Source organism: Phacochoerus africanus, chromosome 4 (assembly GCF_016906955.1).
Source record: "Phacochoerus africanus isolate WHEZ1 chromosome 4, ROS_Pafr_v1, whole genome shotgun sequence".
NCBI lineage: Eukaryota > Metazoa > Chordata > Mammalia > Artiodactyla > Suidae > Phacochoerus > Phacochoerus africanus.
This window is the reverse complement of record NC_062547.1, coordinates 17,557,931-17,575,961: the sequence shown is the minus strand read 5'-3', so window position 1 is coordinate 17,575,961 and position 18,031 is coordinate 17,557,931. Positions and strand designations below refer to the sequence as shown.

Sequence of the window (18,031 nt, the reverse complement as noted above, 5' to 3'; positions counted from 1 at the left end):
GCTCAGTTCCTTTAGATTTCTGGAGAATATGCTGGACTGAATTGGAGTTCTTAGTCACTTTTGAAAATCAAACTTTTAGAATCTAGAGAAGTACAGATGACTGGATTTTATCCCAAGCTAAAAATTCAGGACAAGGAGGAAGTCACAGGAAAGATTATACTTTAAAGAATGGAGCCAGGTCAGGCCAAAAGAGCCTGTGCATGTTAGTTACGTAATGCTGGTCAGTGTGGAGGGCGCTGGATACCCATCCTGATCCAGGGTTTAAGCTACAATTTAGATATGACTAACCTGATACCAAGCCTTTTCTGTGGTTCATTTTAATGAACTTACAATAATAATCAGTCATCGCTAGGCTGTTCTGTGAAGATGACTATGAGATGGTATGAAATAAAGAAAGTCAACTAATGTTTCTTTATAACTCGGGTGACACTAAGATATCCATTAATGGGTATCATAGCGATATCTTCCATCCAAGAATAACAGTGAATTGAATGTTGGAAAAAGGAACTCAAGAACTACTCCTTCAGGTGGGGAAGGTCCTGGAGAGAAAGATAAAGACATGGCTTCACTCTTTAAGCCTAAGAATCTCTGTATTCTATAGCCTGTAGGCAAACAGGCATGGGCTCTCAGTTAAGAGCTTGGGTAAAGTCAAATGTGGGCAGATAAGAATTTAATTAGATTTGGGAAAAGGTCCCACAGGATTAGTCCTTAAAGTATCATCACTAGGATGTTAGTGTGATCCAGAAACACCGAGGACAGGAGGCACCCATCAATTTCTCAACTTCCTGAAAGTATCTGAAAGAACTGGTTAAAGAAGCCATAGAAATAAACCAGATGAGGTTCCAGAGACAGTAAGAGACAAGGTGAGAGCTCATAAGAAAAGGACAAAGCTATACTGACAGGTGAGAATTAACTAGAATCCCCAGGCAGTCAGTGATTGGTTCTCAGTCTTGACTCAGCATGCAGACTCATCTGGAGGGCTTGGTAAAAATAAGGATGGCTGGCTGGGCCCTACCCCCAGAGTTTCTGATTCAGTAGGTCTGGGATGGGGCTGAGAATCTGCATTTCTATTAAATTCCCTGGTGATGCTGACATAGTCCCCATGGTCCTGGGGAATACACACTGAGAACTACTGCCTAGTTAGATATGAGTAGGTGGAAGGTATTAAAAAAAACTGCTGGAGTACCCTGATGGCTCAGGGGGATAAGGATCTGACACTACCACTGCTGTGGCTTAGGTTGCTGCTGTGGCACAGGTTCGATCTCTGGCAAGGGAACTTCTGCATACCATGGATGCAGCCAGGAAAAAAAAAAAAAAAAATCTGCTTCCCCTCCTGCTACCTAGGACCTCTGAGGATGAAGGGGATGCCTATCTTTAGAGCTAGACCCCTAGAAGAAGAAGGTACACAGAGGGACAGTCTATTGCTAAAGAGCAGGGGGCAGGGAGACAGGGGAAAAAAAAGAGAGGAAGAGAGGGGAGAAGAAGGGGGAGGGAGGGGGCAGGATCTCTTTCCAACACCCCTTCCAAACTAACAATCCCGTCTGGGTAACAGCCGCTCAATCCTCGAATTCAGTTTTACCTGCACAGCCACAAAGAAAAAGCTTTCAATAAAATTGACCCTTAAGTATTTGAGGCTTTGCCTCAACGAGCATAATGCTGTTCCACAGAGAAAAGGAAAGTCCAACTGCTTTCTGTCCTAGGCTTCTTCTTCCACTCAAGTCCCTTGTCCCTCACTTCTGCCCAAAAAAATGATCAGGGGTAAAAGCAAACCAGCACTGGTGAGATTCAAGCAACCAGTGCCTCTAGGATCTGTAAGGATTATTCAATGAAGATTCTTTTCAGTTCTTACTAAACTACTCATACGCCTACAACCCTCACCTGTTGAGGGGGGGTCTATGCATCTGGGAGAAAGAGCATACACCTGTTATTCCTGGGTGGACATTGCTAACTCTATTCTTGCTTTCTAGATCAAATTGCCCTAGCATTGCCTCCCCCACCCCCTCCCTTGCTGTTGCTGACTTCTGCCCTCATTCCTAGGTAAAATAGTACTCACTACTCAACAAACCAGAAGGATAGTTTGGAATATGACTATTTCTGGTTTCGTTAGTAATTTTGTATTCGTGTTATTACACTTTCATTTGGTTACAACCAAAGTTATTACAGTGTGCAAGTTGCCAGTATTTTAGAAAATTAATTGCAGTTTTCTGTTACAATATTGTGCCTTATTCCAATTAGAAAATGAAAGCAGAGAGGGAATACATGCAGTTTAGTGTTTTGAGAATTCAGCAAAGCTTCAGCTCAGCAATCTTTAAATGCCTAATTTAAAAATGAAGCAGGGAGTTCCCCTCATGGTGTAGTGGAAATGAATCCAACTAGCATCCATGAGGATGTAGGTTCGATCCCTGGCCTTGCTCAGTGGTCAGCTACCGGCGTTGCTGTGAGCTGTGGTGTAGGTCGCCGATGTGGCTCCAATCCCCCCTGTTGCTGTGGCTGTGGCATAGCCTGGCAGCTGTAGCTCCTATTCAGCCCCTAGCCTGGGAACTTCCATATGTCCTGGGTGTGGCCCTAAACAAACAACAAACCCAGAAATTAACAACAACAACAAAAAAGCCCTACTGACTCAGGTGTGAGGGTGAGGACATCAGATAGCAAAGGAGACTCTGAGGCATTACGCAGCAGCAAATCCACCCTGGAGGAGCCTCAAATGGACAGCGGGAAGGGGGAGATAAAATGTGTGTCCAGTCTTATTTTCCCTTATTTGTCAATCATACTAAAAGTGAGAAGACAAAGCCTAGCGTCAGCAGAGAAGGGAAATATCTGAAGACCTTAGATCCTAGAAATAAGGATAAAAGTTAAACTCAACCTGGGAAGAAAAGAATTCAGCACATAGAGATATTCAAAGGAGAACCCTGGAAAGCAACAATGGCTGAGAAAAGATGGGAAGTGAAGCAGAGACAGCCAAAAACCTAAAAGTTTGATAGGAAACAGAACATAAACACCACTGTGCCTGCAATAAATTAGCGAAGGATCAAAGCACCACACATAAAACCATAACAAGAAGTAAACCTGAGACTGCATCTCTGCCTTGCTGAAGAGGCTGAGGGCAGAAACCTAAAATGAAGAAAGCGGTCATTAAAAACAGAAGTTCTCAAACTCAAGTGCATATCAGAATCACCTGGAAAGCTTGTTTTACAAATACAAATACCTGGGCCTCTTCCGATCCCATTTTTATTCTGTTTTTAGGTCTGAAGTGGAGTTTGTATTTTAACAATGACCCCATGCATTCTAATGCAGGTTGTTCAGGGAGCAGTTTGAGAGGCACTGACCCAGAGGTCTGAAGCACTGTTTAGAATAAGTGCACCAAGGCTAAGAGCAATAACCAATTCATTTGCACAAGAGTTTTCATATGGGATTGTGTAAGAGATCATCTCTTGGGGTGAGATGTTACTTAGTGGGAATTAAAATAAGTCGATGCTCTGGAGGATGTTCTCTTGGGAACGTCTGTTGGCTCAACAACGTCACCTCTCTAAACATTCCCACTGTGAATTCCAAGAGGTACCAGCACAGAGAAGCGGGGTTCTGGGTAGAGAAGCTCTAAGATGGGCCCAGTACCCGCAAATACATGCCTTCAAGGACAGAGCTTGACATTACAGATGCAGACACCCACCAATACTTACTTGTGCCAACAGGGAGATGCTCTACTGTCCCAATAAACCCTTGTTTCCTGTTCTCAGACAAAAATGCACTTCTTGCCTTAAACATGGGTGGAGCACAGCTATCCAAAAAAGCTGGCGTCTTCCCTTCCACCAATGACTGAATTCAGGGACATGTGCTGAGTGCTTTGGTGCCTTTGGACATAAGGGGCAACCAAGACCTGGAAAACCAGAAACCTTTCTATAGCACGGGGATTTATCGTGTGGACACAGGGTGAGCAACACCTTGTTGAGAAAGATGCCTGGGTCCTGCCTCTTGTGTGAGAGAAACACTTTCCATACGGGAGCTTTCTAGTTACTTCAGCGCTCTCTCCTAGGTGGCAGATGGTGGCTATTGAGAATCAAAAGCCCCTCGCTGGGAGGCCTGAGAAGCAGCTCTTGTCATTAGGCAGGCAGCAAGCTGGCTAGGTGTCTTGAGACCCTACATATCGACAGCAGACTCCTCCAACTGCACTTCCTGAGCTGCTGGCCCCATACGTGACAGCATCTTGGCTTCCGCCCTGGAGCTGTTTGCCTTCAGCCAGATGTTTCTGGCTACTTATGGAAAAGAGGAACCTTGCTAGGGTGGAGGACTGGCAGGCTGTGCCCAAAAGCTAGGCAGGGGCCCTGGCTTATGAAAGAGGCTGGAGATGTCCATTAGTGTTGCCGAAATCAGATCCCGTCTCTTAATGGTTAGAAACAATCATTCCAGGAGTTCCCGTCATGGCGCAGTAGAAACGAATCCAACTAGGAACCATGAGGTTGCTGGTTCAATCCCTGGCCTCGCTCATTGGGTTAAGGATCCAGCGTTGCTGTGGCTGTGGTGTAGACCAGAAGCTGTAGCTCTGATTCGACCGCTAGCCTGGGAACCTCCATATGCCACGGGTGTGGCTAAAAAGACAAAAAAAAAGAAAAAGAAAATGAAAAAGAAAGAAAGAAACAATCATTCCACAATTAGGCAGGGAGGATTAGAAGAACAGCAAGGACCAACATTCCAGGTGGTGAGTAGTAGATACTAGGCACTTTCACCATCCAAATCTGCTTATAAGACTATTTAAGCTAAAATTCACCTTCCATCCTCATTGATGTAGTTAAGAAAACAGACTTGATGAACTTTCCACAAAGTCCTCTCCCAGTCACTCAGTTTCAGGTATTTCCAGTCATACAGAATTCAAGAATCAGAACTCTTCTGTCGTTACAGTGTCAAGAGCGAAGAATGCCTTGTTTGTACCCTTTCAGAGGCAATGGTGGGACATGATGTCACCCATAACTGGTTCTGCTAGTTACCACCTGGAAATGATAAGGATGCTTTTCTCAAGATTCCCTTTCATTCACTCAGCTGCTCCTAAATACCAGGTTTCTCATTAGGTACTTGGACTCCATAAAGATGAAACAGTCAGTCTCCACCCTCAAAGAGCTCACAGTCCAAGAGAGGGGAATGGAATGGGAATAAACAACTGCAGTTTGGTGGGTTGAGTGTTAACAAAGGGAGTGCACTAGGTACAGGAGCAGCACAAGGAGGGAGTGATCAATTCTGTTTAGGAAGATCCCACAGCTTGTAGGCAGCTGGAGTTCAGGGAGAAGGTACCCCAGGTAAAGGCACACTGGCAAGAGAGAGCCTTTTTAAATTCAGGGGGCCTGCAAAATGGCTCAAAGGAGTTGAACAGGGGGTCCCTGTTGGAGACAGGAGGGAGAAGAGGCTGGAGACACCACACCTTGTCACCCACATTCTATCGCTTTGTAAAAAATGGGTCCTAGATTTAGTTTTTTTTTTTTCTTTAAAACAAATGCTTCACATTCCAGGCTGAATTCAACAAGCATCTATATGTGTAGTAAATGAGGGGCCGTTGGGGATATGCCCCTAGGGAGCTTACACTGAACCAAATTGGGCGGCTTCAACATATACACCACTCAACTAGAGAAAACACACATCAACATATAAATAAGCACATACAACTACAAACGGCAGGACACAAGTGCTAAGGGAATTCACAGGTTCTTAGCTTGAGACAAAGCTTAAATACCACTTAATTAGAGAACTGTCCAAATGCTGAACGCCCCTTGACAAAGCCCAGCTAAATGAGCCCCCATGGGATGTGAGAAGCTCAGTCAGAAACTGGACCGGTTGAGTCCAGGAGCTCACAACCCCACGAGGTCCAGGAGGCTCCCCCCACTGCCTCCCCAGGAGGCTTTTATGGCAATACAAGAGAGGGCACATTCAGACAAGAAAGGATCTTAAATAGAACCCTTCTCTGCTACGGAAACAGGACAGCAAAGAGTGCGGCAGCTGCCCAAAGTCCTCATCATCCATTACGATCACGACCTCCAGAAAAGAACATTTTCATATATTATCCATCCCTTCTTATAGCTTGCTTCCTCAAAAAATTTTTAAAAAATAAGCATAAATATTTATTGGGTTCTGCACCTATCTCTAGACTAAAGGCCACATGTCGAGGTAAGGAAGTATTCAATTTGGTCTTTATCCAGGGATTGTTTTAGGCTTCTGGGGACCCAGCTTATGATCTAGGGTACAAGAAAGCCCTCAAAAGTGAGGCTTGCTGGTCCTGGATGGGCTGGATTCGAGTCTTTCTGGCTCCTTATGGTCCTGGCTAGGAGAGCACACCCTTGTCCTGCATCATCACCCTGCCTACAAGAGCTGCCATACAGCAGAGCCACGAGCAATGGCACTCACTCTCATGGAGGTCTCGCCACCATGGGCCTGCTGCAGCCTGAAGACCTGGGCCACCATGTGCTCCGTGGAGGGGTGCAGCAGGATCCTCCGTGAGGCCAAGCCCACCATCACATATCGACCCATCGGGGACAGGCTCACCGAAATGGCATTGGGACCTGAGGGCCAAAAGAACAGAGAGACATTTCCCAGAGTTCTTGCTATTACAAGGAAATAATTTTCCCTCTTAGTCTTTTCTCTTTCCAATCTTTACCTTTGTTTGATCATTCTGGGGTTATTTCATAGGATTGTAGTGAAGAAGTACAATGAGAGGTAAAGTACTGAGTACAGTGTTTCACATATAGAAAGTACTTAATAAGTGCTAACCAGTATTATCATAGAATCTTTTTTTTTTTTTTTGGTCTTTTCTAGGGTCGCGCTTGCGGCATACTGACATTCCCAGGCTAGGAGTCTAATCGGAGCTGTAGCTGCCAGCCTTCCACCAGAGCCACAGCAACTTGGGATCCAAGCCGCATCTATGACCTACACCACAGCTCATGGCAGCGCCGGATCCTTAACCCACCGATCGAGGCCAGGGATTGAACCCGTAACCTCATGGTTCCTAGTCAGATTCATTAACCACTGAGCCACGACAGGAACTCCCTCATAGAATCATTTTAAAAATTATTATCAGGAGCTTCCATTGTGGCTCAGCAGAAATGAATCTGACTAGTATCCATGAGGACGACGCAGGTTCGATCCCTGGCCTTGCTCAGTGGGTTAAGGATCTGGTGTTGCCATGAGCTGTGGTGTAGGTGGCAGACGTGGCTCGGATCTGGCCACAGATCCGGCTACAGCTCCGATTCGACCTTGACCTGGGAACCTTCATTGGCTGCAGGTGTGGCCCTAAAAAAACAAACAAACAAAAACTGTTATCGTACAGTAAATACTACTTCGAAATATACTTTTTCCAGTTCATACATTATGAACATTTTTCAATATTAAATGTTCTTTTTTTGGGGGGGTGTGCACCTGTGGTAAATGGAAGTTCCCAGGCTAGGGTTTGAATCAGAGCTGCAGCTGCTGGCCTACGCCATAGCCACAGAAATGCTGGGTCCTTTACCCACCAAGCAAGGCCAGGGATCGAACCCACATCCTCATGGATATGAGCCGGGTTCTTAAAGTGCTCAGCTGCAATGGGAACTCCCTAAATATTCTTCTATAAGAGCATTTTAAAGGCCAAATGGTATTCTGTCCTATCAATGCACTATCATTTATTTAAGCAACTCTCCACAATTTGCCATTTTTTCTTTGCTAAATAACACTGCTGTGAACATCTTTATATATACCTTTTGTATAGTTTCCTGATTCTCTCAGAAGTTAAATTATTGGATCAAAGAGAACATACATTTGGGGGACTTTTAATACACAATGCCAAACTGCCTTGCAGTATATGAGTGTGGCCACGTCCCCAAGCCATGATCAAGAACAAAGCTCCTCCCTCATTCTTGTCCAGCACCAACAGGAGTACGGTAGGGAATGCTCTTCCTCTGAGTACACTCATAGCATTCTTCTGCAATGCTACCAGCCAGGACAAAGCAATCTTCTTCTGACCTGGGCCCCAGTGAAGCAGGGGCAATATGTGACCAGTAAGCTGTGCCTCATCTAAGAATGCCCATGCCCAGGTACTAGCATCCCGGTCACTAGACTGTGCTTCCTGTCCCTTACCAAATCGCTTGGTGTAGAGCATTTCGCCCAGGTTATGGGGGGCCAGAGAGTACACTGCCAGGATGCCTTCATCGGGAAAGCCCCTTTGGCTGCTAGGGATGAAAGCTGCCAGGAGCTGGCCATCTGCAGAAATGTCACAGCTGGCATCATTGTAGATCTTGCAGTTCTGCACCAGCACATTCACGGAGGCTGCATGAGACAAAGAAAAGAGGGTAAGAAGGTTTGGAGGTGATGGTGTGAAAAATTCCGGGTCAAGAAACTTGGGGGCTTCCCTAAGGGCCTGAACCTCAATGCTCTCTAGAAATGCTAAAGGCTGCCTTACCACACTAAAAGCAACCAAAGACACAGAAAAGATATGTCTCTTCTACCACTTTAATAGGAAACTACAGGAAGTCAACACAACTACAACCACCTGCTGAGTCTTAGCTCACACTTAGGAAACATCATTTGAGAGATAAGAAAAAAGTTATTAAAAACTGTTCCTGGAGAGCCACTCAACAGCTGTTATTGTTCAAAAGATCAAAACTGAGATGAATGAAAATGCAAGCCCACTGATTCCAAGAAAAAGGTGATACAGGTAAATCTTCCTTGGGGGTAAGAAGGTAAGAATTCTACTCTCCAGGGGCTACGCAGCCTTGGAGAAAGAAATCAGTTCATAAATTTCTTAAATCTAATTTTCTCATTTAAGAGAACTGGAGCATTTATAGACTTCAATCTTCTGGACAGCTCCTTGCTAATACTAATCCCTAATTCCACAAGAGAGGATAAAGAGAAACAAAGCCCAGCCTGGCTGGATAGCTGGACTATTTTCATTTCTCACTATGTTCCATGCCTCATCCATACCATAAGCCAGTGACCATGGGCAGCCCTAGTCTGCCCTGAGCAGTTACTGAGAATTAAGCCAGCAGGCTCCGCCCCAGGGAGTGGGTAGGGAGTGGAGGATGTCTGTCCTCCAGTGGGGAGAATCTGCTCCACAAGACAGGACTAAGGAAGGAGATGTCAGCCAGCTCAGGGACTCTGCCCTCATGCTTTGTTTTGGTTTTCCTTTGAATCCTTCTCTGAGGCCCATTGTGCAAATCCCTGCCCGGAAGAAGCAGCCTGCCCCTGATGTGAGCCTAGACCCAGAGTGCCCACATCACGAGGAGATGCGCACCACAGCACAACATATCCAAAGGGACCAAGCTAACTCTGGGCCTGGTCTCATTTAGATCTACCTCATATGCATCTGCCAAGTGACTAACGTACTCTTTCCCTTATTTGAAGGAGATCGTTTTTGTTTTTGTTTTTGTTTTTTTTAAATTATAGTTGATTTACAATGTTGTGTGAAGGAGATTACTGTCCACTGTCAGAGGCATTATGGTCAAAACAAACAAACAAAAAAGGCAAGCTCAACTGACCTCACCAGATTCCAGGTGATCTACTCCAGGAAGCCAAAAGGCCTGACCTGGAAGGTCAAGGGCAAGTTTCCCCAGGAAATTACCGTAAGGAAAACCAAACAAAGAACTGCTTTCCAGGGGGCCTTGAGGCTTAGGGGATCAGGGACTCAGAGTGATTTTTAAAACTCTATATTCATTCGTGTTGTTAATGAAGCCCCAGAGATGACAGAGTGGATCAAAAAAGACATCAGAACACATTGATCAGGCTATCGTGCCAACTCTCGGGGGCTGACACCTACAGCACCATTACACATAAAACTGAGGAGGGACCACAAGGATGGTTCTGTTTGCTAACTAATAAAATAATGACATCCAAATACTCATTGCTATCACCATTAGGGCTCTGTACTGCTCAACTTCCAACCTACCATCTGCTCGAGGCTGTATGGTTAGATTCATCTAGTTAGCACTGAGACCGTCTGCTCCTTACTCAGGGTCCCGAGCCTATTGCCAAAAAGATGAAAATCTCTTCCCCCTTCCCTGGACTGACACGTGATTACAGTTGGGGATATAGAACCAAAGGAACTAGAGGAGGAGCTTCAGGAGTCAACCCATCTTGGTTTTTCTAACCTTGATGCTGGCACACTCCTCAGAGATAAAAAGAAACTGACAATTTAAACTGTAACCAACAAAGGTGAAAGGAGAAAGAAAGTAAAGAAATCACAAATATTAAATAGGATAGTAGATAGCAAAGGAAATGAGATTCTGTGGGCTTTAAGACAGCTTTGCCAATTTCCATTTTATCCACACTTAATGTCGCAAAAATGCATGGTGAGGATTTTATGAGTAGGCTTTTCTATCTTGCTGTTATAGAGATGTAGTTCATGTGCGTTAACATGTACTTCAGTCAAACATATAAAAGTCTACAATGACCCTCAACACTCACTACTGACATTAAAAAGCACTGAACCACATACTGGCAGATTAATTTCTACAGGGGGCTGGGGGTGGGGAGGAAAGTACAAGCAAGGTTTATCCTTCTTCTGGGAAGCCTGGCTCTGAGCCTCTGAAAAACTGGGCATATAGACAAAAAGCAATTTGTCAGCCTCAAATTCAAGCCACTGTGTTTGTGTTTGTACTATATTATGACGATTCCAAGTCAATGGCCATCTCCCAAATTTTGTCCCCTCCCCTCAACTCTCCACCCAATTTCACAACTGCTCCCAGTTCCTGCAGTGCTCTGAGAGAGATGTGCAAATGACAAATGAAAAGGGAATGCTGAACATTAAAACAGGGCTTCTCCAGCAGCATGTTCCGTTTCAGAACTTGTACAGCTGGGAACCTAGGGTTTCACTTCTACCCTAATGAAGGGGATGTGGTGGCAGAGTGATCTGGTAGCTTCAGCGAGCACTGGGTGGTGTGTTTACAGTTTCATTAATATTTCAAAGCTCCAATTAGCAACTTAACATTGGCTGCTTGTTGTCTATTAATTTCCCACATGGAAATGGAAATGTTCAGTTACAATGGTGAGTGGTCACTGCTTCAATTTGCTTGTGCAGCTTCTTCTCATAAGGTTGAAATTTTGATGAGCTAATTTACGGAGGGAGAAATTTTCTGGATCTCTGTTTGTTTCCTCAGGCCATAGGAAAGTAATGTGTTAATGATAAGGACAGAGCATCCTTTTTGGACTTGGTAATAATGTAAGCAGGTAGAGAAAAAGGTGAAGTGAAATACAGCCCAAGACACTGGCAACCCACACACCACTGGCAATCTTCATTCTCTTCTCTGCCCTGCCTTACCACAGTGGTTCTCAAGCATTTAGCATGCATGAAAATCACCTGGAGGGCTTATTAGACCACAGAACGACGGGATGAGGCCTGAGAATTTGCATTTCTAATGAGTTCTCAGGTGTCTCTGATGCTGCTGGTCTGGGAGCACAGCTGAAAACTGCTGCCTCACCAAAAGGTCCTCGATCCCTGAGCTGGAGCTCCATAACTGCCCTGCACTTAAAGGCAAAACACACGTGGGGGACAATGGTGAAGCAGTTAGCTGGGCAGCTGAGAATGGAAATAAAGTCTAGGAAAGAAAGGATTTTTCAAATCAAAACCGCTTAAGAGCTTCAGGGGGCAGCTCCAGGGGGAGCAAAAACGATGCAGAAGACAGCAGGAAGCCATGTTCCAGACTCTGCAATGTAATGTCCTCCTAATTATAAATGATTTCCAAGTGAAAATGCCCAAGCAGGGGATGGGAGGGGTAAGAAATACTGATGCCTGGAGGAGCAGATGGCTCTGCCTTCCCTATCAGCTCCATAAATTATAAACAAACACCTTGTACAGAGATCGATTTGTAGCCTGTTGCTGGCTGGCCAGATGAGGCTATGGGAACGATTAGCAGTTGCAGTGCTTTTGCAAATGCATTAGATACTAATTTGGAAAACCCAAAGGGGGTTAAATCAGCAGGAAAATTTCCTTTTGGCGATCTCTGAGCCCTCAGGTTTCAGAAAAAGACCTCCTGCACAGAACTCCAGATGATACTGCACAAGCACTCCTAGGAGCTCCAGTCGCTGCATCCTCTGTGGATGCGTGTGCTCCATACTCCTCAGCCACTGGGTTATTTAAGGCCCATGCCAGCAGGGTGCCCTGGTGACTAACGTGATTCACCCAATAAGAGTTTACTCTTAAAAACCACAGTGAGGAGTTCCTGTCATGGCTCAGTGGTAGTGAACCCGACTAGTATCTATGAGGACGAGGGTTCAATCCCTGGCCTCGATCAGTGGGTTAGGGATATGTCATTGCCGTGCGCTGTGGTGTGGGTCACAGATGCAGCTCGGGTCTCTTGTGGCTGTGCTGGGGTGTAGGCTGGTGGCTGCAGCTCTGATTCAACCCCTGGCCTGGGAACTTCCACATGCTGCAGGTGCAACCCTAAAAAGACAAAACAAACAAACAAACAAACAAAACCAAACCTACAGTAAAACTAGTAAGCTACTTCTTTTTTCATGAAAGCAGTTTCAAAATTATCTATGTCATATGAAGCTGTATTCAGAAACTTCTAAACTCTTTACAGATAGTAATTCATTAATCCTCCATCTCAACTGAAAGAACGTGGTAAAAATCTTTAGCCTCATTCTAGGCAAGGTTTAAATATAAGTAGATGGCCAGGAACACAGTGGCTGCTGAACACATGAGTAAAACTAAGGGCCAGTGACTTCCAGGCATGGGCTGTGCCAGGGCCAAATGCTACCCTGCACTGGGAAACAGGTAAGGTTCAGAGACAAAGCCTACTGCAAAACAGATTCCCAACTTAACTCTACCGACTGATGAATCTATCCAAACCGTAACTCCGCTTTATTTAGACCACCAGGCAAAGCAGACCTAATGACAGGAACTTCAAGTAAACATAACTATCCTTCTAGAGGGTAAATGAGAAGGAACACAGGCCATCATCAGGCATTATGTGCCATAAACTCCTAGAATGCAGATTTTTCCCAAGGCCAAAACTGAGAAAAACAGGGCACTTTTAAAAAGCAGAATTCTTACACCATACAGGATTTAAGTGAGGGAGAAAGGTGAGCCAAACTACATTAGTCAGTTATCGGGTTATACATGATGTTCTTTGATCAGCTCAGATTTTGCAAAAGTGACAATCAAAGGATGTAAGAAGGAACACAGAAGGAGAGCAGCGGGAAGTTGTAGTCGAAACAGGTAGAGGCTTGTATAAAGAATGTTAAGGACAACAAAAACCACTGTTTCAGTTATGCTAGCAGCATGTCCAGTCCCTGTATTCTTCTGAATATTTTATTTTTCTCTCAATGAAAATTATCTCCAACTGGGGAGAAACAACATGCTTCAGAAGGATCAGAGACCAAGTACAGATGAGGGTCAAGAAAAAACTACCTTCTCTACATGAACATCACTCTCCAAAGAGAGAAAACACATGTCTCAAGAATACTGAGCACAGGGGCAGGTGTGACCTTAGAATTATGGTCATACTGTCAAAGGATCATGGTATAACTTCCAAGAAAAAGGTATAAAAAGAGCTAACATTATGGAGTTTCCTCATGGTGCAGTGGGTTAAGTAAGGATCCAGCATTGTCACTGCAGTGTCTCGGGTTCAATCCCTGGCCTGGGAACTTTCACATGCAGCAGGTATGGCCAAAAAAGAGAGAAAGAAAGACAAAAAAGAGCTGGAGTGCCCACTGTGGTGCAGTGAGTTAATGCATCTCTATGGTGCTGGCGGTTTGATCCCTGGCCTGTAGTGGGGTTAAGGATTCGGTGTTGCTGCAGCTGTAGCACAGGTCACAGATGTGGCTCAGATTCGATCCCTGGCCTGGAAACTTCCATATGCTGTGCGTGAGGTTGAAAAAGGAAAGAAAAAAAAAAAAAGAGCTAACATTCATTGATAAGTTATCACCGTAAGTACAGTTCAGAGGGCCTGACGTGTATTAACTCATTTAATTCTCAAACAATCCTATGGGATTGGCACTATTATAACCCTCATAACACTTTATAACCCTCATTTGATATCAGTGTAACCAAGGAAACGCTGCCAGAAGATGGCTGAGCAGGATTTGAACCTGAACAGTAGCTCAGGTACATCTGCTTAATCATCATAGGACAGCTGACAGAGAAAAAGTTATCAAAGTTTCACTTCTCCCTATGCTTGTGAAAAAAAGAGAAGAAAAAATCATGAGGCTCAGACCTTTAAAGTATAAAGAGTACAAGTAATTCCAACACTATTTAAACTATTCCAGACAAACATAAAGAAAAACTTTCAAATTATATTTGCTCTATAAGCAAAACATTGATACCAAAATCAAAGATTTTATAAAAAAAGAATAGCTCCATCTCACAAATACCAAGGAAAAAACTCTTCAATAATTAGCGAGCTACATAGGAAGAATTTAATGCTGAAGACTATACCATGAACCAGGTGGGGTTTATTCAAGGGATGTTAAGAATGGGTTCTTAGAGGAGTTCCCATTGTGGCTCAGCAGAAACAAATTGATCCATGAGGGTGCAGGTTCGATCCCTGGCCTTGTTCAGTGGGTTAAGTAAGGATCCTGCGTTGCTTCGGTGTAGGCTGAAGATGCAGCTTGGATCAGGTGTTGCTAGGGCTGTAGCATAGGCCAGCAGCCACAGCTCCAATTTGACCCCTAGCCTGGGAACCTCCAGATGCCACAGGTTAGGCCCTAAAAAAGACCAAAAAAAAAAAAAGGAAAAAATAGTTAAAGAATGGGTTCTTACAGACTCTATCAACATAATGATCATATTATTAGGTCAAATGAAAGAAAAAAATATTATCACCCTCAAAGATGTTGAAAAAGCATGACTACATTTAATATCCATTCTTCTTTTTTTTTTTTTTCCTGGCTACATTTGTGGCATGTGGAAGTTGCCAGACCAGAGATGGAACCTGAGCCACCGCAGCAACCCAAGCCACAGGACTGACAATGTCAAGTCAGTCTTAACTACTAGGCCACCAAGGAGCTCCTCAATACAGATTCTTGATAAAAACTCACAATAGGGAGTTCCCATCGTGGCTCAGTGGTTAACGAATCCGACTAGGAACCAGAGGTTGCTGGTTCGATCCCTGGCCTTGCTCAGCGGGTTAAGGATCTGGCGTTGCTGTGAGCTGTGGTGTCAGTCGCAGACGAGGCTCGGATCCCGCGTTGCTGTAGCTGTGGCATAGGCCGGTGGCTACAGCTCCGATTAGACCCCTAGCCTGGGAACCTCCATATGCCATGAGTGAGGCCCTAGAAAAGGCAAAAAGACAAAAAAACAAAAACAAACAAACAAAATCACAATAGGAGTTCCCGCTGTGGCTCAGCAGTAAGGAACTTGCCTAGCATCCATGACGATGTGGGTTTGATCCCTGGCCTTGCTCAGTGGCTTAAAGATCTGACATTGTCGTGAGCTGCATACATGGCTAGGATCTGGTGTTGCCGTGGCTGTGGTGTAGGCTGGTAGCTGTAGCTCTGATTTGACACCTAGCCTTGGAACTTCCATATGCTTCAGGTGCGACTCAAAACAACAACAACAAAAACACAAACCCGCTCGATAGGCACAGATGGCTTCCTTTAGATGATAAACTAGTCCTAGTTCAACCCAAAAGTCAGCAATATGCTCACTGGGAAAAGGCTGGAAGTTTTCCTACTGAAGTGAAGTCAGGACCAGTGAGGATGCCTTCTGTTACTGAACATTGGCCTAACGGTAGCAGACAATGCGCTTAGGCAAGAGAAAGAAATCACAGGTGTACAACTTGGAATGGAGGAGATAAAATTATTACTATTTACAGGCAATATACCTAGAAAACCCATGAGGTTTAACTTGAATAAAAACTATAATTAGTAAACAAATTTGGTAAAATAGTAGACTTTTTTAAAAAGCTTGTAACAATAAACTTTAAACTTAAAAATGCATAAAATTACGATTATAAAATTACCTGAAGAAAACTTTAAAACAATCCCTAAGAACACAAGAAAGACTTGGAGAAACTGAAAATTATACTATGTTCTTGCATAAGAAAATAGCATAAAAATAGAGTTTCCTAAAGTTATTTTACATATTTAATTCAATCTCATTAATTACACTATCAAGGTTTTTTCAAGGGAGTGAAGGGAAGAAGTGAAGTAGTTTTAAAGTCCATACAGAAACCAAAATGTTCAAGTTGGCAGGAAATTTTGGATTAAAAAAAATAACAGGAGGAGACCTATCAGATTCTAAAACACAGAGCTTCAAACTTAAACCCATACGGTACCGTCACATGAATAATCAGATCCATGGGACAGGATAGACAAGATAGACAGAAGAAATACATCTACATGCACACAGGAAATTAAAAGGAGTTTCCTGGATGGTGTAGAAGTGACATCCCAAATCAATGGGGACAAATGGACCATTTTATAAATTGGTTGGGATAAATGAGCAGCCATGTGGAGGAAAAGGTGGATCATACTCGGCTTATTTGGGTCTAGGTTAAATTTCTGGTGAGTCAAAGATTTGAAGGTAAAAAACTAAAATACGAAAGTACTAACCGATCTTCCTGATGATGACACAAAATCTAGGAACCATGAAAGGAAAGTTGGATAATTCTGACTACTTAAAATAAGTTCTATGACAAAAATAACCTTCAGCAGAGTCAAAAGACACATGACAACCAGGAAACTCCTATTATAAGTTAATTTCCTGATTTATAAAGAGATCCTGTAGAACTGATAAGGAAAAAACCAGCAATGCAATACAATACAATACAAGGGAAAGCACACAGGTCGAGAAAAGGCAACACATGTGGCTAAATGTATGAAGACTCACACAACTTGGTTTGTAATATGAGAAATGCAAATTTAAAATACCTACATACTATTTTTTACCATCAGATTTACAAATACTCCAAAATAGGACAGCACATTCTACACACAAGAGCTTAGGGAATCACAGGACTCATGAGTGAGAGTATAAAATGGTATCACCTCTACAGGGGGGGATTTAGCAGTATCTACCCAAATCACATATTCTTCCTCCCTACAATCCCATTTCTAGAAATTTATTCTACAGATATACTTGCACATGTGCAAAATGACAAACTGCAGCACAGTTAATATAGCAAAAGATTGAAAACAACTTAAAAGTCCCTCAGCAGAAGACGGGTTAAAAAACAGAATCTAGGAGTTCCCGTCATGGCGCAGCAGAAACGAATCCGATTAGGAACCATGAGGTTGCGGGTTCGATCCCTGGCCTCGCTCAGTGGGTTAAGGATCTGGAGTTGCTGTGGCTCTGGTGCAGGCCGGCAGCTACAGTTCTGATTCGACCCCTAGCCTGGGAACCTCCATATGCCGCAGGTGAAAAGACAAAAAACAAAAAACAGAATCTAGAGATTCCATTTTGACAGTGGAATACTAGGCAGCCATTCAAAAAGAATGAGTAAGCTCTTTTTTACTGGCCATACCCACAGCATGTAGAAGTTACCAGGCTAGAGATCAAATCCATGCCACAGTAGGAACCCAAGCCACTACAGTGACAACACCAGATCCTTAACCCGTAAGAGAACTCCCTGAGTCAACTCTGTATATTCTGATATGGAACGATAACCAAGACATAGAAAAGTACAGAAAGTAAAGTACAGGGTGTTCCCACTGCAGCTCAGGGAAGTTCTCTTGTATCCACGAGGATGAGGGTTCGTTCCCTAATATAGTGGTTTAAAGGATCTGGCTCGTGGGTCACAACTGCAGCTCAAATCTGATCCCTGGCCTGGGAACTCCACATGCCGCGGGGCAGCCAAAAATAGACAAATATACACATTAAATGTCATGATTCCAACTGAACGGCTGGGGCAAGGGATTGCAGACTCCTGCAGAAGCTGGAAAATGGACTTTCAGACATGTTTATGAATCATACCTCAATCAGGCCACTCCCCTCATTCCATTCGGATACAGACTAATACATGAGTCGAACATTCTGTAGTCTTTCCTCAATGGTCTGACTCTCAGTTCCTTCACTTCCCCTTCCTCCTCTTCTTCTCAGTTCCACCCAAACTTTTAGGCTTGGGAGAATAAACTACTTGTCAGTAAA

At 43.9% G+C, this 18,031-nt stretch overlaps 1 protein-coding gene across 9 annotated transcripts in view; it reads right to left on the bottom strand.

Moving 5' to 3' along the window:
* Positions 1–18,031, bottom strand: part of AMBRA1 (autophagy and beclin 1 regulator 1) — a 182,206-nt gene that overhangs the window by 23,986 nt on the left and 140,189 nt on the right. For all 9 annotated transcript variants that reach the window (XM_047775859.1, XM_047775858.1, XM_047775861.1 and 6 more), the window contains 2 exons: positions 8,089–8,277; positions 6,385–6,539 (listed from right to left, as the gene is read on the bottom strand). In XM_047775859.1, the coding sequence (XP_047631815.1) occupies positions 6,385–6,539; positions 8,089–8,277 (344 nt within the window). The remainder of the gene's footprint in view (positions 1–6,384; positions 6,540–8,088; positions 8,278–18,031) is intronic.